At 40.0% G+C, this 21,202-nt stretch overlaps 1 protein-coding gene across 1 annotated transcript in view; it reads right to left on the bottom strand.

The window, feature by feature from the left end:
* Positions 1-21,202, bottom strand: part of ARAP2 (ArfGAP with RhoGAP domain, ankyrin repeat and PH domain 2) — a 238,272-nt gene that overhangs the window by 70,809 nt on the left and 146,261 nt on the right. Inside the window, exons 17-21 of the mRNA XM_075066537.1 lie at positions 19,143-19,245; positions 18,293-18,491; positions 16,077-16,140; positions 5,849-6,012; positions 3,174-3,386 (exon numbers count right to left, since the gene is read on the bottom strand). Of these exons, the coding sequence (XP_074922638.1) occupies positions 3,174-3,386; positions 5,849-6,012; positions 16,077-16,140; positions 18,293-18,491; positions 19,143-19,245 (743 nt within the window). The remainder of the gene's footprint in view (positions 1-3,173; positions 3,387-5,848; positions 6,013-16,076; positions 16,141-18,292; positions 18,492-19,142; positions 19,246-21,202) is intronic.

The raw sequence follows: 21,202 nt of genomic DNA, 5'->3' as shown, positions 1-21,202 counted from the left end.
TCCAGCTAATAACTAACCATCTCTATTAAGTGTTTAGCAAGATGATATATTAAGAATACTACATAAAAATATAATGCACTGTTGCATATATTGTTTTCACTACCTGGAAAATATAAAAAACTGATTTAAATTTCTGTTCCACATATATCTCATGTACCTATGCTCTCCCACTTTCAGTTATTTACAACTGTCACACAAGTACCCCTAGTAATATTTAACAACAACAGGAGTCTCTGCTGCAAAGCTGGAACAGAGTTCTAGTGACATATACTAGTCAGGATATTAGTCAATGAGACTTCATTATGGACCTTCAATGAAAAAACTAATTTAAAATGTTGCTCGTGAAACTTTTTCTGACTGCTGACTTGATGAGAGCAATCCAAGTTTCAAAATTCAGTCCTGCACTTCGTCAGGCCAGTTACTGGTACTAAGCCGTGCTGTTGTTGCCATGTCGGTCTCAGGATAATAGAAACATAAGATGGGTGAGGTAATAGCTTTTATTGGACCAGCTTCTGTTGGCGAGAGAGACAAGCTCTCAAGCGACACAGAGCTCTTCTTCAGGTCTGGGAAAGGCAATCCTATCTTCACAGCAAAATATAAGGATGAACAGATTGTTCAACATAAGTAGTTAGCCCATAGTATAAGGGACCATTCAAGGTATAGTGGCCCATTAACACCTCTGCAGTCACAGGAGAAAAAGAGGGGGTTAGTGGTTTACAGATTGTTGATTTATGGCTTATTACAAAAATCTGTAACCTACTAACTGCTTCTTTTTGAATGGTCTCCCACAATATGTGCTATTGCCTAAACCATATTGTCTCTCTAAGTTACTGGTGCTCTCTCTCCCACGAATTTGCCAAGTTCTCAAATGGCCAGTACTCAAACTTCTATATTTAGCTTCATCTTTTGCAAAGTTAGAGAGCAATTAATGCTGCTATATACTTTTTAAATTCAATATTTTATTCTTATAATGAAACTGGAGATACAGTATTTATAGTCAATAAGATTGTGCCATGTAAGTGTTATCAATCTTATGTGCTTCATTACTATAGTACCTGAGCAGCTCACAATCTTTAATGTTTTTATACTAACAACATCCCTGTGAGGTAGCAAAGTGCTACTATCTCCATTTTACAGATGGGGCACTGAGGCACAGAAAGACTAAGCTACTTGACCAAGGTCACACAGGGAATCTGTGGCAGATAAAGGAATTGAATTTCTCTCTCCCAGGTCCAAGGCTAGCAATGTAATCATTTAGGCCATCTTTCTTCTGAAAGGAATCTACAATTCCAGTACCGTACTTGGGGGAAAAAACCTCAAAAGTTTAAACTGCCAGAGTGTCATTATTTATGTTATCATAATTCTTAATTATATTTACTCACTTTTATTTGTAAACAATATAAAGATTTATTGTCCCTACAGGTAAACATCATATATTTTCATTTCAGTCAATATTTATCTCCAAGGTCAATAAAGCTGAATGTTGACTTCAACAAAAATCAAGGTCATAACAGCAAAATCTTCACCTCCTATAATTATACCAGAAGGCATAAAGCTAGCACTGTTTACAGAGTTGATAAATGTGTGTTTATGTTTTTTCTAACTAAGGACCTCAAAAAACTGTTCGACCAACCACTCTAATTTTAAACCCAGTTAATATGTGACTATCGACTTGATCCTGATCTCTATTAGGTGGAAACACATATTCTTGGGCTTCTAAAATAAGATGAAGCTGGGTTTAGGTTGAAGTCTCACAGTTTTCTTTCAGGTTTAAGTTTATTTGTACTTCTTAAAGAGAGGCATATATAAGTAACAAATTACTCAACAGCACAAGTACAGATTTAGTAACACATACATCCATATTGATGTGTATATATACACATATAGAACTAATTAAGCCAAAGGATCTTTAAGGACTGCAGGAGTCAAGAGCTTGATTTATGTCTCATGCTGACTATGGCAAGGGTGGCCAAACTGTGGCTCGTGAGCCGCATGTGGCTCTTTTACAGTTGAAGTGCAGCTCTGGGAGCCTCCCACAGGCCCCATTCTCCACCTATCAGACTGGGAGGCGGGAGCTCGGGGTCTGTGCCATTCAGTGGGATGGTGGAGCTAAGGCTTCTGCCAGAGACGACTGGTGCCTGCTGTGAGTTGGAGGGGGAGTAAAGAGTGCACAATTTAAAGGTTTGGACCCTCCAACAGCTTGCAAAAACCCCTCCTAGGAATGCCTCCCCTCTTAACCTCAGTGCCCCCTCCCTGCAGCTCCCAGGTGTTAGCTTCGTATGGAGAGGCAGCAAACAGATGGGAGCTACAGGGAGGGGCTTCTGCTTTAGCTCCTTGGGGAGAGGCAGCAGCAAAAGCAATGGCTGTCCCTGCAGCTCCCAGCTGTTTGCCACTGCCAGCTTGCCAACTCCTGAAGCTGCTGTGCAGGGAGGGGGCCCAATGGTACCATGTGACCAAGCAGGGCCAGCAAATCCTGGCAAAAATCTGGGAGGGCACATGACTCCATGTGTCCCCCTTACACATCTGGCTTCTGCCCAACGGGGAGGATGGTCTTGGGGCTTCAGCTCTAAGTCCCTGCAGGCGTGCCCTGACTCTCGAATTTCTGAAGATTGTTGTATGTGGCTCAGAGTGTCAGTAAGTTTGGCAACCCCTGGAATATCGCATCACTAGTATCATGCCCCTTAACCATCAGGGCTCTTCAGTACGTACTCAGAGGAAGAGGCACCACCTACTAAATATATGGTCTCTATTGGAACTCCAATGCCACTTTCTCCAGCACTTGCAAACCTCACATCCAGCTATTGACTAACCTTACTTAGCTTGGGAGATATTACTGGAACACAACACAAGATTGTATATTTGCAAGCAGTAGACAGAGAGGACCAGGTCTGAGTGCACATATTAATGCTTTTGCTACTGACTTCAGTAGAGCTAGGATTTCACCCATAATTTCTCAAAGTGATTTTTTAATAATATACATAGAATAATATACATAGAATCCTTTTATTGATTATTCAATAATTTGATGTTTGCTGTGTGTGTATATATATTAAATACATAAATACAATATTTTGTATTCAAAATTTTAATGAGTTCACATTTACATATTCTTTTCCTAAAAGATCATTTCTAACCTATGAACAAGACTATTTATTTTGCCCTGCGTTTATTACCTAGTGCAGAGATCCAAAATGGATAAAGCTCTTTAGTGAGAAGGGCATCATCTATTTGAGACAGGAAACATTTCAGTACATCAGTCACATCTTCTAGCTGATGCGTTCCAGCTCTCAGTTTAACACTTCTTGCATCTTTTTTGAAGCTCTCTAGGAGCTCGCTCACATGGGAAGGGTCGCCATTCTTTGAGTAGATATGTTTGCTACCTAAACCTTATATACAGGAACACAAGGGAAAAATCAAGTGTTATCTTAAAATCAAAATGTTATTCCTTACACAACATTGACCAGCATCACCAAACCCAGTTACGGTTAACACAGGCCTCTTTGTAGTGGATTTTTAATAATGTCACTGTTCTATGAGCACTACTTCGGGAAGAGTTTAAAATTACAAATTCCAACAATCATTCATGGACTTCTTATAATCATCATAAAAGAGGCGATAAAGGGAAAGAGCGCTGCCTCTTTATATAAGGTGATTTCTTTCCAGTTTAATATATCTGCACTTCTGTCCCTCCCGCAGTGACCCTTCAGGACTAATTCAAAGGTATTATTTTAATGTGTGTGGTCATTCTGAGATGTTGACTCCCGAGGCCTTAATGACGGCATTGCTGATTCTCTCTCTCATTTTCAGGTGGACAAGTTCCAGACACCACAAGGGAGCCACTGGCAATTCCACTGTTCCTGTGGGTGGACTGGAAGCTTAAAGTGACACTGCCAATTTGAAATATAACATACCTAAAAATATGTTATGAACGTGACCGTCGACTACTACAGATAAGTAAAGCCTTTTATATTAAGTTTGATAAATGTGTGCTTTTGACAGCACTGTGTGTATAGTCAGTTTAATTGTTTCTCTTTGTTGAGGCTGCTTTTCCCTTGCTTCTCCTTAAAAATGCTGCCAACCATGCCAGCTCTGCTGCCAGCTAGTTCATGTTTCCAACAACCATATCCCTACTTTCTTCCATGGCACCTTTTATGTATGGAGAGGAACTCTGTCAAAATCCATGAAAATCACCAGCGTACATTCTCCTTCAAACTCACCTCTACTGTGTTATCTAAAAGCACTATCATTGTTCCGCATTGTTAACCTAGGTGTGGGGCCTGGTAAATTCATTTATGGCAATTTGTTCCTTTTCAGGCATATTTTAAGTATAAACCACTATGCTAGCAAGAAAGAAGCATCTGATAAGTGTCTCAGCTGAGTACACTTTATTTCTCCCACACTCAGAATACTAATTATTATCATAATCATCTGATTAAAAAGGACATCATATATCTCTGAGCTAAGAACAAGCATTTTAACCCTAGGCTAATTTTTGAAAGGGATGTTAAAAATGTCTGAAAACCAGGGGTTAGTCTAAACGTGCCTTCTCCTTCATAACTACAGCATCACACTTCCCCTGCTTCAGTAACAGTTCAACACATACAACTAGATTATGATACTTGGGAGAATAAAATGTTATTTATAAAACTTCTTCAGCTTGCAAATGTATCAAAAAATAATTAAGCAAACACTTGTTCTTGGTTTCAGCCAACACCACCACACCTTGGGATACCAGTTTACCATAAGACAGCATTACCATATTCAAAAAAAAGGTTATTCAGCTAGACAAAGAATCAGTGTCAATATATGTATGTATGTATGGAGCATGCTTCATTAAACCTATTCCATGCTGACAGAGGCCAAGGACACTAATATTTTGGAAGCATGTCTTTATAAGGTTAATATGTATATAGTACTTCAGAACACTAGGCTTGATTAATTCTTAATGCTGTAAAGGGTGAATGCAATTTGCACACACCCTCTATAGGAAACGGTGCTTCAGAGAGATTTATTTTAGTAGAGGATAGATGCCCCCATCCTCCTTTGGCTGTTCTGCCAGGTGGTGAAAGAGGTCAGAGAGGGAGCAGTAGCTTTAAACAGGGCCAGCTCTAGGCACCAGCTCAGCAAGCAGGTGCTTCGGACGGCCAAGGGGAAGGGGCGGCACATTGGGCTCTTCAGTGGCAGGTCCCTCAGTCCCTCTCGGAGGGAAGGACCTGTTGCTGAATTGCCGCCGAAGAAGAAAGCGGCGCAGTGGAGCTGCTGCCAATCATGATTACGGCTCCCCCACCACCACTCGCCGCTTGGGCGGCAAAAACTCTGGAGCCAGCCCTGGCTTTATAAATACAGTATGGGATCCCAGTTTGAGGAGATCTCTCAGGACATATGCTCAGCCTGCTCTTTCTTCCTGGTTGACTTTATTCACTTTCTGGGCTCAGCTGACCAGCTCTGGGTGCCCAGGTGCAAAGGGGGTTGCAGAGAGTTTGCACAACTGCATGTAGCAGATTTCCTGCGATATGGGGCTTAAAGCATGGGCTTAACCATGCAGTGAATCAAACTCCACAATATAAAATTATAAAGGGGACACATGGATTGCCAGCCACGTTCAAGTTGCATTTCCCAAAGTTTCACTTATAATCAGATACGTTGCACTGCACATCTCTAACACATCAAAAACTACTGCAATATAAAGCACCTGCTGAAAGCAGTGACAGGGTTAATAAACGAGTATGGGTTTTATCTACAGTACCACATAAGAAGCATCTCTATCAGACTGCATTGAATGCATTTAAGTATTATACGAATGATCCTAGGAGTTCAGAGAGCTGAATAAAATCTCTACTCCACTTACCATACTGTGTAACAAATGCTATACAGCTGTTCATTATAATAGGAACGTCATTTTTGCTGAGCTGCTGATCTTGTAAGGCATTACCATCTGTACTTGCTGCTTTTTCAATTGCAGTATGCCAGACCGTGAAATTCAACTTTGTATGACCATGGATGTATAATGTTCTGCAAAGTTGGAAAATATTTTGAAACAGTAATAAGGGAAAGAATATAGAAAACTTCTCACTTTTCCAAAGCAGCACAATAGTTCTCATGAAAAATGAATACACGCAAATAGATTCAAAGGCTCAAGGTAATATTTGGAATAAGGCATCGAAGCACCTGAGTTAAATATACTCCAGGAGCCTGTTGTAATGGCCTATTCTACTTTTAGTGCCTTCATCTTTCAGCAAAATATTATCCACAATAGTACGAGTATTATATACTGGTGTCAGCATGGATTATAATACATGGGGGGAGGACTAGCTCAGTGGTTTGAGCATTGGCCTGCTAAACCCAAGGCTGTGAGTTCAATCCTTGAGGAAGTCATTTAGTGATCTGGGGAAAAAAATCTGTCAGGGACAGTACTTAGTCCTGCTGTAAAGGCAGGGGACTGGACTCAATGAAATTTCAAGGTCACTTCTATGATTCTCCAGTAGAGACAGAACAGAATCCATGGACCTTGACACAGGATTTGGGATGGGTCTTTATTAATGCTTTATTCTTCTTGCTCTTGTGCACCCACTACTGCAGTGCACACTCAGGACCAAGTCACAGTTCAGTAGAGACCACAGCCTCATTCCCAACTTAAGATGAATTAACAGTATCCTTCTCTTTTCTGTTTTCTCCCCAAGATCCAGAACTGGAGACTATCTAGGTGAAGGGTGAGGACAGAGGAAGTCCCTGTGGGGAAGCTGAGCTACCTGAACTAATTCCCTTCCCCCATCCTTCCTGCTGCACAGAGCAGTGATTGTCCAGGAATTTTATAGATCTGGGTGAATGGAGAGAAGAAACTCTGAGCACCATGGAAAAGTAACTTGGCCAGTTTCTTTATTCATTTCCTTACCCTGAGCCATTCAGTTTGGCTGTTATTTAAGCTGATTGTAAAAATCCTCACTCTGTTTGCCTGTACTTAACTTTGGCTTCTGTGAGGCAGCTCCAAGACTTGTTTAATGGTCTACATATAGCAAAAGCGTTCAGTTATCTAATGACCTTTCCCAGATTCGTTCCTTTTCCAGCAGCAGGAGAATATGAACCAGATTTATTGTGATTGTTTAGCACAGAACTCTATGAATTACTAACATTTATTTACAATATTTTGTTCCGAGTTCATTCATAGCACGTTGCAGCACAGCCAAGTGATACTTCAGTTGCCTTCACGCTTGCCAGGTCCTGTGGCAGGATCACAGGTGCAAAACACAGCAGGCACTGAAGCAGCTCTGCATCTTGAAGAACTTTTTCAAATATGTACCCAGACAATAGATGTGCTCTTATTTAGTCTGATATTAAATCTCCCTATGTGCTCCAATAGGGATTATGAAAATACAAATCATTTTGGGGCTGCGGAAAGGTGAGCAGCTATAGTCAGAGAATTTGGCTCCCAGTACCACTCGTTCAGAAGTACTGCTTCACCACCTGTCCTTATCTGATAGCACACATTGTACCATATGGCAAACAATAAGGCTGCTCTGTCTCACACTGGGCACAAAGAGAGTAAGGCCTTTGCAGGGGCCGTGCTCTCAGACTCAGGGCAGAGGTTGACAGGAGATAATGCACTGTTCCCAAGCACTTTTTGGCAGCCATTCAGAATGCTAGTGAAGAGGGGGAGGATCCTTCCAGTACCTTTCCAATATGATAGGCACAGCATTCTCTGCAAAGTCACACTTATGCATTATTCATTCTTTTTGCTGCTGAAAAATACCAGGATTTATTCTGTGGTTGAATATAGCTCAAACGAAGTGAATGGAAACCTCAATAAATTCTTCTCTACTACTCACAGATTCTAATACACATAGGAAAACAGGATACTGTCGGTACAAATATCTTCAACTCTTCCAGTTATTCCACTCAGCTCAGAGTCACCAAGTGGCATACCAAAACATATTGTAACTTGATAATTCACCTTGTTTTCTAAAATTTGAAAGCTGTCATAATAGATCCAAATTCTAATAAAGGAGCGAACATGGCATTGGCTTCCTTGTAACAAAGAATGAAGAAAAGGAGAGCTATATTTTGATGACAGCCCTGTGGTTTCCAGGATTCCATGGCTAGAAAATTCTGCTACTACAGCAGAACTTGGCTACAATTGCTGGACAGGGCATTGGGCTATGTTATGCAGGAGGTGCCTTCTGGCCTTATGAAAGTAGGTATTCAAACTTCTCTCAAAAATATAGCATTGACCTTATCTCAAACTCCAGGGCAGAGACAGTCAAGCAGGCAGGAGTAGCTGGAGAAGCAGTTTCAACAGATATAACAGCACCAAACAGGGAGAGAGGGGAAAATGAAATCCAGCCGTGGCTACTACCCCATCTCTAGCCCTCCAAAAATCACTGGACTCTAATCTTCCTTCAGGTCACCACTACTCCCTGAGCAAATATATTAAAGTTGTATTCAAATTATTCCTGAGCACATAAAATGCAGTTTGTTTTGAAACACAATTACTCCCCCTTCCCATACAAACACACAGCTTTTCATTTCATTTTGATCAAACGTTTTGGAACCAAACCGTCAATTCAAAATGACATTTTGTTTAGACAAATCTCGATTCAAAATGAGATGCCATAACTGAAACATTTTGAGGTTTACAAAATTACAATATTATTTTTATGATGATGATTTTTTCAGTTTTTTCCCCCCATCAAAACTATTCGCCAAATTAGCAAATAGTTTTGGTTCACTGAAAAAAAATGTATTTTTCAACTAATTTACTTATTTGAATTACAAACTCTTTTGTTGCCCAGCTCTAATCTAAATCTTATGAGACAGTCAAAATGTTAGCATTCAGCTAACAGAGCTATGTATTTAAAAACAAAAAACAAAAAACAAAAAACAGTTACCTACCTTTTTGTAACTGTTGTTCTGTGAGATGTGTTGTTCATGTCCATTCCATTCTAGGTGTGTGCGTGCCCACATGCAGTCGTTAGAGATTTTTGCCTTAGCGGTATCGGTATTGTCAGCTATAGCACCCCTCTTGACTGCCGTGCTCATGCATTGGTATATTAGGTGATGCAGACCCTACGCCCTCTCAATTCCTTCTTGCCGGCAACTCTGAAAGAGGGGTAGGAGGGTGGGTAATGGAATGGACATAAGGAACATCTCGGAAAGGTAGGTAACCATTTTTTCTTCTTCAAGGGCTTGCTCATGTCAATTCCATTCTAGGTGACTCTCAAGAAATATCCTTGGAGGTGGGCTCAGAGTTCACAGCCTAGTGGCTTGCAGTACTGCTCTATTGAAGCCAGCATCACCCAGGGCTCGCTTGGTAAGTGTGTAATGGATGTGACTGTGTGGCTGGACAATCAGGTGGCCACCCTACAGATGTCCTGGATAGGCACATGGGCTGGGAAAGCTGTCGAAGAGACTTGCACCCTGGATGAATGGACAGTTATGATCGTTGGAAGCGGCACCTTTGCCTGATCATAGCAGCCGCAAATGCAGGCAGTTATCCAAGAAGAAATTCTTTGAGCGGACATTGGACAACCTTTCATCCTGTCGGTCACTGAAACAAACAATTGAGTCAACTTGCGGAATAGCTTGGTCCTTTCAATGTAGAAGGTGAGCAACCTCCTGATATCTAGGGAATGCAATCTAAATTCCTCCTTCAACTAACATGGCTTTGAAAAAAAGAAGGTAAGTAAATGTCCTGGCCCATATGAAACTGAGACCACCTTGGGCAGGAAAGCGAAGTGAGGCCGCAGCTGGACCTTGTCTTTGTAGAAGACTGTATAGGGTGGCTTTGAGATAAGCACCCTAATCTCAGTTACCCGGCGGGCGGAGGGTATCACAACTAGGAACACAATCTTCCAGGAGAGGAGAAGGAGAGAGCAGGAAGCCAGAGGCTTGAAGGGGGTCCTGTGAGCCATGACAACACAAGATTTAAGTCTCATGGCAGAACAGGGTACCTGATGTGCCGGTAGAGATGCTCAAGGTCCTTGAGAAACCTGGCAGTCATGTTCTGGGTGAAAACTGACTAACCCTCGAGCTGCAGACAGAAGGCTGAAAACAGTGGTCAAATGGACCTTGGCAGATGAAAAGGATAGGCCTTGGAGCTTAAGATGCAGAAGGTAGTCCAGGATCAACTGCACGAGGTTCGCTCAAGCCAAATACCTTTATCCAAGGTTCAACAAGTGAACCACTTCCATTTGGCCATGTAAGTCGCTCTGGTGGAGGGATTTCTGCTGCCCAACAGGACCTGCTGGACAGCAGCCAAGCACTTCTGCTTCTCCACATTTAACCATGCAGTAGCCAAGATGTCAGATGCAGCGCTGTCAGATTCAGATGCAGAAGACTGCCGTGGTTTTGCGACAGCAGGTCCCGCCTGAGTGGTAGCTGTAATAGAGTAGTCACCCAGAGGCCCAATAGCATGACAAAACAGTGCTGATGAGGATCACCTTCGCCCTGCCCTACTTGATTTTCATAAGAACCCTGTGAATCAGTGGCACTGGAGGGAAGGCATACAAGAGAGACTCCTACCACAGGGGCTGAAAAGCATCTGAAAGAGAGTCTCTGTTGATCCCCCGAATCAAGGAGAAAAAGTGGCATTTCCTGTTCTGCCTGGAACTGAGCCTCGGGGAGGAAGGCTCTGGCCTGAGTAGAGTCGAGTCGAGTTCATTGTTTAACTCTGTGAGTTGTACTGCAATTAAGATTGATATTTTTCTTGTTTATTAACAGCCCCAGGTTGCGACAGCTGAATAACATCAGATTGAGATGCCGTTGCACCTGATCCTGGGACCAGCCTTTTATAAGCCAGCCATCGAGGTACAAATATATTTGCACCCCTCGGGGGTACAGGTAAGCGGCCATTGGAGCTATGCACTTTGTAAACATTTGAGGCTGCCAAGAGCCTAAATGGCAGCACTGTGAATTGAAAATGGTGGTGGCCCAACATAAAACAGAGGAAATGTCTGTGCCTTGGGAAAATGGAAACATGTGTCCTTCAAGTCAAGGGCAGTTTACCAGTCTCCTGGATCCAGGGAGGGAATAATGGAGGCCAGAGAGACCATGTAAAATTTTATTTCTTGAGAGACTTGTTGAGGCAGAGCAGGTCCAGAATGGGTCTGAGGCCCCTTTTGCGATTGGGAAGTAGCAGGAATAGAACCCTTACCCCTTCAAGTCTGGGGGGACCTCCTCTACTGCCCCCAGGCAGTTCTCTACTACCTGAACGAGGAGTTGCCCATGAGAAGGGTCTCTGAAGGGGGACGAGGAAGGGAGGGGTGGGACTGAGGGTTAGTCATAAATTGCAGGGCAAAGATATTATGTCGAGCACCCAATATCTGAGGTCAGTCGTGACCAGGGCAACCGGAAGGGGTGTAGGCAGTTGAGGAAAGATCAGGGGGGTGGGTCCTGGGAAGTGACTGGGGCACCATCCTTGGGCATATCCTCAAAATGCCTGCTTCTTGCTTTCTTCGCCTCTGAAAGAACCAGGCAGGGCAGAGGAATGGGAAGTTGAAGGGTGACGGTGTTTAAATCCTTTGTCTCTGTCCTTCTTCCAGTAGGAGCTGTACCAGGGAACACCCAGGACCTTGACGGAGGCAGAGATGGTGAGGGACACAACAACTTTCTAGCCTGCAGAGGGGTGTGTAGGCCCAAGGAATGGAGGATGGCACAGGAGTTTTTAAGGCCATGGAGCAATGCGTCAGTCAGCTCTGAAAAGAGCTATGCTCCCTCAAACAGGAGGTACTGAAGGGTAGTCTGTATCTCCTGGGACAGCCCAGAAGACTGTAAACAGGAGGTGAACCTCATGACCACCACTGCAGTGACTACCCAGGTCGCTGAGTCCATAGCGTCCCAGGCCACCTGGAGGGTGCCTCTCACTTCTGCTTTGCCTTCTTCCACCAAGGCAGCGAACTCCTGGGCTTGGTCTTGTGGAAGACTCACCTTGAACTTGCTGATGGAGTCTCACAGGTTGAAATTGTTCCTGCCTAGCAACAAAGAGTCCTGTGGTACCTTACAGACTAACGGACGTATTGGAGCATAAGCTTTCGTGGGTGAATACCCACTTCGTCAGATGAATGTAGTGGCAATTTCCAGAGGCAGGTATAAATATGCAGGCAAGAATCAGTCTAGAGATAATGAGGTTAGTTCAATCAGGGAGGATGAGGCCCTCTTCTAGCAGTTGAGGTGTGAGGCCTAGCAGGGGCTGATGGTTAGACACCCAAAATTACAGGCTGGCTGTCGAATAAATTTTCTTGCCAAACCAGTCCATGCTGTTGGCATCTTTATTTTTTGGTGTGCTACTTGTCTGGTTCTTTCGTTGACAGCGGACATGATCTGGGACCCCACTGGGACTCTAACCTCTAAACTACTATGCTAACAGTTAACTTAAAGGTCTAGGTCTAGCTAAATACCTATCAACTAACAATAAAAAAAGACAGAACAATGGACTGTAAGAACCACTAATGCTCTTGCGATCCAAGACAAGGCACTCCGACCAACCGTCACAGGCGGTATGAAGGAACTGAAAGGGTGTAGGTTTGGCAGCGCCAAATATACCAATGCATGAGTATGGCACTCAAGGGGGCACTACAGCCAACCCTATGACTATCGCTAAGGCAAAAATCTCTGACAATTGTGCACATGGGCACGCATACACCTAGAATGGAATCAACATGAGCAAGCGCTCGAATAAGATTTAATTTACCCTTTCCTGATACATCAGATGAGACATTTTACTAACCCTAAGCCATTTTAGGTATGTTTGTCTGTAAGAATGTGATGTTACAAACCAACGGCAAGGTGGTATGAAGAGGAAAGGGGGCGAGGGGAATGGTTTCTGAAGCATCCCCTAGTATGTGGGAATAACTGTAATACAGTTTACAAGATTTTCTGTAGTACTATATATATTTCGGGGGACAGCTTTGCAGCTCTAGCATCATCATTTGATGTCACTTTCATCTCTTTGCCCACATATTTTTCAGAAAACAGCAGCAAAAAAGCAGCAAAACCATTGAGAGAGAGAGAGAGAGAGAGAGAGATCCAGTCACAGCTTAAGACAAAGTAAATCAGCAAACAGTAAAAGGGGCTGATGTTTCATTCTGCTCAGGATTGAATCACCTGTCAATAACACTATCAGATGGACTTTATTATTTCTTTTATAAATTCAATCTTTGAAAACAAATCCTTTTTCTATTATGTTTATTTATAAACAGTCTGCCTTTCATAAAAAGTCTGCCTTTCATACAAACTGACAATTATTTTGCACAGCAGCTTAGATATGAAATGTTCTCCAAATGTCCTATACTGTACACAAACATTTTAAAGTACAGTTATGAAAATATACTATCAAAATGGCAGATCTGCAATAAGGGTTTAAAAGCTAACTCAAAAAAGTACCGCATATACTCGATAATAAGCTGAATATTTTTGGTAAAAATGTGACGCATCAAAGACCGGGGGTCAGCTTATAAATGGGTCTACACCAAAATTTCATGATTTTAAACTCTATGGAATCATTGAATTGAATATCTAATATAGGGATCAGCATCCTGGCGTGTCAGGCCGCTTTGTTTACCTGCTGCATCCTCAGGTTCGGCCGATCACGGCTCCCACTGGCTGCAGTTCACCGCTCCAGGCCAATGGAGGTGGCAGGCAGCAGCAGCCAGTACATCCCTTGGTTAAACCCTCCTCCCATCCTCTCTCTGCCAGTGTTACTTGTTCATTTGAATGGTTTAGATTTTCATAAGTGATGAAATTCTGGTCCATCAAAGTCAATGGCAAAACTCCTATTGACTTCATTGGATCCAGGATTTCGCCCAATGTATTTTTGTTACTTGCCCCAGCTGTATTTGGAAAAAAAAGAGGAGGCAGGTGATCTCCCATCTTGATTCATTCACTGATGCAAAGAAATTTTAAGTGTTTTGTTCACTTTCAAAGTTCTAATAGCTCTGTAACAAACTTTTCTCATCTTGTCTCATTCCCATTAGCTACTTATTGATACTTTGGACTGTGCAGTTTTTCTCTAAATGACTTATGAAGTAATACCAAAGATTTCAATATAGCAGAATACAGATTTATCATGCCTAGAAGCCCCTGGAACTCCATTTAGCAAACTGTACACTACAAAAACATGGACATAATATGGAAGTCTGGAGGCTTTGCTGTTTCATCACCACCACACATTTGGGAAATACTAACTAATATTGAGGAATTCCATATAGATGTACTAATGGGTTAATCTGCTGTCTTCACATATCAAAACTGAATAGAAACCATACTAAAGTAGTATTTTTAACTCTTCAAAATCATACCAAAATAAATTGCTTATCACTACCAGCTACGATATCTGGCAGGCATGCTGAAAACCTGGATAATTATGGAGTAATATCCTAAGAAACTATTACTATGCCAAAGCTCTTATATCCATATGGCTTTTCATGGTTCAGATAACGTGACACTATGCATTTAAATGAAGTCTGCCACACTAAAGTGGAGAAAAATTCAACATATTCATGCTCACCATAAAAATATCAGTTGATGCCCCTGCTGGAATTACTTCCAAATAGTTCAGAATTTCCATTAAACTATCAAATCAGTTCAGAGAAAACTTCTCTGCTTGACAGAAATATTATAATGAAAGCAATAATAAAATCTGACTTAGAGCTAGAAGCTTTTCCGAGCACGGATATCTCTGAAATTATATATATGGTATAATCTGTTGGACTATGGCTGAATAGCATACCCACTGTCTCTAGTTGGGCTGTGCGTTTTATCACTGACCCTTTCCATATGTGTCTTTAAAAAAAAAAAAAGGCTCAGGGAAAGGTGTTAGTTTTCCATCTGTGTTGCCATATTCAGTTATGTTGTGTAATACATTTTTAGGAAATTAAAAAGTGCTTATGAGAGAATTAAAATACTGGAGACACACAAGTTAATAATTTACTTGGGACATAGATGTAACAGGTATTTATGATATTGGAGGTTTGCTATAAATGACAATCAAATCATTCATAAATGCAACTCTGCAATTGTTGTCTCCTCCCACACGCAAAAGAAAGAACACAACCTATCTTCTGCCATCACCAGATGTCCAAATGGTCCACTAGTCCAAGTACCATTGTTTTCTGTACTTACCTGCACATCGTTCACTCCCTCAATATCATATAATTATCAACAGTCCCATTATCAGATGAGGGTTTTTCCCCTTAATCTGAGAATGTCTTTAGACTTCCAACACAGTGCTGTTTTCCTGAAGTCTGAACCTTGCATGAAGAAAAGAGTCATTTTCGCCCCCCTTATCACTATCTTGTCAGTTTTGTTTCCATCACGCTTGCTTTCCTTCAGCTATCTTGCTGGCAGGAAATTGCTAAAGGCTTGGGTAAGTCATTCTTCACTTAGTTTTATCCAACTAAACCATAGCTAAGGAATGTGCAAGCTTTTCATCTCAATTCTAGAAAGGTTTCAACATCAGTCAAGAAGTTGCTTTGACCAGTTATTAAGCATACTTGTCCTTGTCTATACAAGGAAAATTGCACAATTTAGATATCAAAACTACAAAATTCTACTTTGAAATAGACATTGCTTCACTAATATTCCCTTGCAACTAGTATCAACAAGTCCTTTTTCTACCAGTATGTTACTGATTAAAAAAAGTCATGCATTAAATAAAGAACAAAAAGGATGAACCACACATACCACCCTTCTACTCTTACTTCTAAGTTGATTTAAATAAAGAACCTGGGATATAGTAGTCATGTAAAGACAAACAGTGTGAAATTTTTAGAACGGTTCTCATTCTTTTTGTCTACTTGGGAAAGAAAACTAGGGCTTTCTGAAGAGGCCTAGATATGAGTGATGGAATATCTCTCAATATAAAAATTTTACTTACTTAAAATGCACTGTTAGTATTTTCTGACATAAACTTAAGATTTACTTAATAAACAGAGCAATTTTTTTCTTTTAAAAGGCCACAGTTTACTTAGAAATCACAACTGCAAAAATATGACAGATAAGCAAGAATCCTAAAACGCAATCAGCCTAAAAATCAGACCACATCTACTATAGTTTTAAAATTGATAATATACAAATGAACACTTTACCTTCCTTTTTCAACAAGCAGCAGGACATCTATTTTTTCTCCATTTTGAATCACACTGCTGATTGCTGAAAATAAAACACAATGACATTTTCCTCTTGGAAATATATGTAATGAATTTTAATTGACCAAAGGAACATGAAGCTCATCAAAACGTTTTAAATTTAGCATGCATTTTGAAAAAGTGAACATATGGCAAATTATTAAAGCATAAAAACAAACTCCAATAGATCCAAAAGTATATCAGGAAAAAAAAACCTGGATAATAACCAAGTAAAAATAAGCATATTTTTAATGTAAAGCACACCTCACTGTTTTGCTGCATCAAATTAACCTTAACCTGGGGAAAAAAAGCATGTTTCAGTACTGTACAGGGGCATAAGTAAACTGGATTCTGGAAACTGTCAGCTTGTATGCATTCCAATGGCTATGAATATTTACAATATCATATTATGGAGAAAAACTCACTAGTGTAGTGTGAAGACAATTTTCACTTTTGATTATGTTGATTTATATTGTGTGTGTCTATATAGGTATACATAAGTATCCATACGTACATAGACGCTCGCCTATATAAAAGTATATATATCGAGTATATGTAACATACTCCACTATATTTTTATAAGCAGTATTATCTAATCAATAAAAGGTTTGATAGACACAAAAATGCTTCAACTGAGTTTTACCTATCTACAAACTGGGCTCTCTGAATAGGTAATCTCTTGCAAAGGGTCTGTGGAACATCTTCATGTTGCCACCTACCTCAAGAGACAGCAAAATCTTGAATTTCAATCAAGTTCAATAAGGAAATCCTGGTGTATGTATCAAATGCCAGTAGCTTCGATTTTTGTGTCACATATACACAATACCTCATTTAAATTCACTGTTGCTTGAACACATGGAATATGGGTGACAAAGTGGCGAGTAACTCTGAAGAGTCATTATTTTGCAAACTTCACTGACCAGTATATAATTCAATTTCCTCAGCAGTGCGAAAGACCCTTACTTTTTGGCAATTGAAAAGTCAGAATCTAAGAAGGATGGACAATCTGGGTACCTAGGATTTCAGAAGAAATTATATGACTAGTATTACAAGATGTCCATTCCATCATCAGAATCGAAGCAATACTACTTGCCGAAGGACCAATATTCAAAAATTAGGCCTACATGCATCCTTGCACAGGCAAATGCAAAAAAACCCTGAAATTCTGAATTCTCATATAACTAATCCCAATGCAATTGTTTCAGATTTTGATGTCCACAGACTTGACAACTGTAAGTCAAGCTCAGAAAGTATTCCAAAGATTAAACGAGAGCCAGAGGTATGTGAATTCATGAAGAAATAGGTGCCTTTCACAGTACTGATGGGGAAATTAAAGGAGGCCAAGAGGTCTGCTGGCCTTTAAGTTAGTTCTTGCTTGAAGTGGATCACAGCCTCAGATATAATAGCTGTGCAGATAGATAGAGCTACAAATAGATAAGAAGAATAGCATGTATGAAGAACTATATATAAAGAGATAATAAAATTTATGAGAAGCATAATTACTAACCTTTCCCACCACCCTCCCTATATTCCACGTTGCCCTGCTACGTGTAATTATATTATAAAACGAAAGAGGGCTCCAAAGTCTAATTACTCTATTATGGAGCACAGTGTAATATACTATAGAATGTATTAAACAAACATATTCCTATCTTCCTCGCATCATGAAATTGAGCAAAGGAAAATTTGATACTAAAGTAACAGATGAGTGAAAAACACTAGATGGTGAAATAGTTTTCCAAGAGGACTATTATTTTCCAGTAAATTTGCATACTTCAAAACTAGACCAGTCAATCGTCTCAAGAATATACACTGAATGTTTCTGCATTGACAGGAAAAAAAACAACAGACCCAATAGGTCATATATTATTCTATGATCCTGCACTCTTGTAAGAAAGATACCACTATAACTAGACCAGACCTGGTTTACTAACTACGATGCTATGAAAATAGCTTTAATCTGGGCAACCAATGGAAAGAGAGAAACAAATATAGATACAGACAGCACAGTATGAGAGTGGATGGGGATGGCATTTGGTGCATGCAATGGGGATGTGTGCACTGAATTCCTTGATATTCATGATTTTAATGTTATACAGATATTCCCAAAAGCAGAGATCAGAATAAGTTTCTTAGAACACAGGTTAATACATTTCAAATATTCTCTGAAATCTTACTCAGCTCCTGCAGTCTCCTCAGATGTATTGAATCTTCTTGAGCATTCTCCATTTCAAGACAAAAATGTAGACTTGACTTATCTATAGCAAACCAGCCTTTTCTCCACTGATCAAGATTATGGCAATCTTTGTAGTACAGCTGGCCAATCAGATCATAGTCTCTCTTTAACAAACATTCAGCCACAAAGGGAACAAAATGCTGCCAAGAAAAATGAGAAAAAATAAGCCACTACAAATACCAAAGTTATACATACACAAAATAATAATGCCGATGTATTAAACGGGGATGAGGTGACAATATAGATAGATATTGCATCCCTTAATAAGGATATAAAGTAAATACATACGTTAAATCCTAAAAACCAAAATGTAAAATCAGGAATAGTGCATTTTTCCAATACCGGTCTCTTTAAGCTTGCAAAGTCAGTGATCTATTTTTATTATAAGTAATATAACCTTTAGGTACCTTTTTTGTTTCAGTAGAAAATATGTGAAAAGCATAATTGTAACCACACTGCTCAGCTGATGTAAGCTCCTATTGCATGGATCAGTATCCATTGATACTAACACCTACTGAGACACTAGCACATATACAACCGCATTCATAAGGTCAGTGTTAGAATGTTGCATACCGATTCTCCTCATGTTTCATTGCATTATCTCAATACACATCTACATTACAGAAGATATTTTCTTCTGCTGCACAGAAAGCCTTTGCACTCCAGATAGATCAGTGTTCATCAACCTACATTAAAGAACAGTTTCCCAGACGATTCTAAGCTAACAATGCCACTTTATATCTTATGTAAAGGTTCTTGGCCTAACTTGAACAGATAATTATCAGCATTACCTTGGCTATTGCCCAGGTCCATTTTCTCTGTGAATGTGCAGTTTCAGCACCAAATAGAAAAATACGTTCTGACAGTAAGTAGATTTCAAAGGTAAAAATGGCCCTAAAGCAAGCAAGAGAATAAAAAAGGCAGTTGTATTTAGGATAATATGAAATAGCCAAGAGCTCAATTTTTCTCTCTCTCTCATATACTCTCATTCCTATGGAAATTCATCTGCATTTTTCTTTTAATATTACATTATATAAAGTAGATAATACCATAAAACAGTTTATATTATACAGTCATAGCAGGATGGTTACAGTACTTTTTAGGTCAATACATTTTGTGAAGGCATTGTATATTGGGCTTTGAATTAAGTTGAAATGAAAATTTCATTGGAAGAGTATTATTTGATCTTGAAATAAGTTCAGGTCAAATCATTGTCTCAATACTTTTAAAACATATTATGCTTGTTGAATATAAGCAGACTGTTTACCCACTGAAAAAAACGTTGCAAATGATTCCTTACTAATATTTAAAAAGTACCTAATATTTTAAAGGTTGGCTAATCAAAATTCACATTTTGCTAATAGTAATATAAAAATAACGATGCTGCCATTATCAAAGAAAATCAGCCTGAATTCATAGCCAAGATTTCCTCTCTTTGACTTCTTCCCCTAGCCCGACACATTTGGGTTGTGACTCTTCTTGCAAATACTGGAGGCAGTTCAGATTTATCTACAAGCTTTGCAGATTGTTCATGCCCCTCCACCCTAATTCCAAGTGAGTACTTCCAAAGTTATATGGAAATTCCTATTAGTAGGCTAAGCATCTCAACAGTAACAGCTTATTGCACTCCATTAAGAACAGACATGAAATTAAATAGTCCATCATATAGTCACCCAACAAACTTCTCAGGTTGGGTGGACTGGAGGAAATATCATTCCCAGAAAGAAAATGGGGCAAGAAGTTTTCAACTCTAGACCTTCCATCCAGGCAGATACAATTGGTAAGGTAGAATTAATTAGGGAGAGATTAGTAGTAGCAGTATTTATCTATTTTGGGCGCTGTAGAGCACCTTCCTGCCAAACAATGCTTTTGCAAAGAAACGAAGGTCAAGATTGTTGAAATTCATTAATGTGTTCATGCATCAGCAGGTGTTAGCTTTATAGATTTCCTTTGTGGATGTCAATGACTTTTCCACCCAGGATACTGTCCTGAAACTTGCTAAATGGGTTTTGATTCTTTTTGGAATCAGTGTCTCTGTGGCTTCACTACTGGCACTTCCTCTGGAGGTTTTGGATGCAACTAGATGAAGATGATGTGAGAGAGTTTTTCTTGCTTTGTTAAGGTATCCTTTAACTTCTCTTCACACATCTAAGGTGAAATTCTGGCACCACTGAAGTCCACGGGTGTTATGCCATTGACTTCAATGAAGACAAGATTTCACTGTATTGCATGACGTGTTTTTTCCCTGTGTGTTAAGGCTTTGGACAAAATGAGGGAAGAATGATTTCCTAAGATATAGGGCAAGAAGAGTTAAAGTTCTGTAATGAAAGACAGACTCTGGAGTAAAATGGACTACCTTTTCTATCTCTTGTCAGTCAAAAAGTAGGGAAAAAAAATTTCTCCCCCTCCCCCCTAACCTTTGAAATGATTTCAACCAGTTCTACTGTCAGTCTAGATACATGTATGTTCCCATCACTATGCTTTCTGAAAATCTCAAAAACAGAAGCAGGGCAGAAATATCATCCCTAGTCACTAGGATGGGAACCGAATTGCACAAGATGTCTGTGACAGAGCTGGGAAGTGCATATGTATTCCCCAAATCCAAGTTTAGAGCCTAAGCCATGTGACCTTTCTTATCCTCACAAAACATAAATAATAAACAATGAGAATAATAAAAACATAAGAGTGGAAGGCACCTTAAAGAGTTCATTTAGTCCATCCATTATGCTAACACTCAGCTCTTATCAAGCCCTTTCTGTCTGTAGATCTCAAAGTGTTTTATAACAGAGTTCAGCATCATTAGCTTCATTTTACAGATGAGGAAACTGAAGCACAGAGAAGGCAATTGACT

This window comes from Chelonoidis abingdonii, chromosome 5 (assembly GCF_003597395.2).
Source record: "Chelonoidis abingdonii isolate Lonesome George chromosome 5, CheloAbing_2.0, whole genome shotgun sequence".
Classification (NCBI taxonomy): Eukaryota; Metazoa; Chordata; order Testudines; family Testudinidae; genus Chelonoidis; species Chelonoidis abingdonii.
The sequence above is the reverse complement of the archived record's forward strand: the minus strand, read 5'-3'. Positions and strand labels throughout refer to the sequence as shown.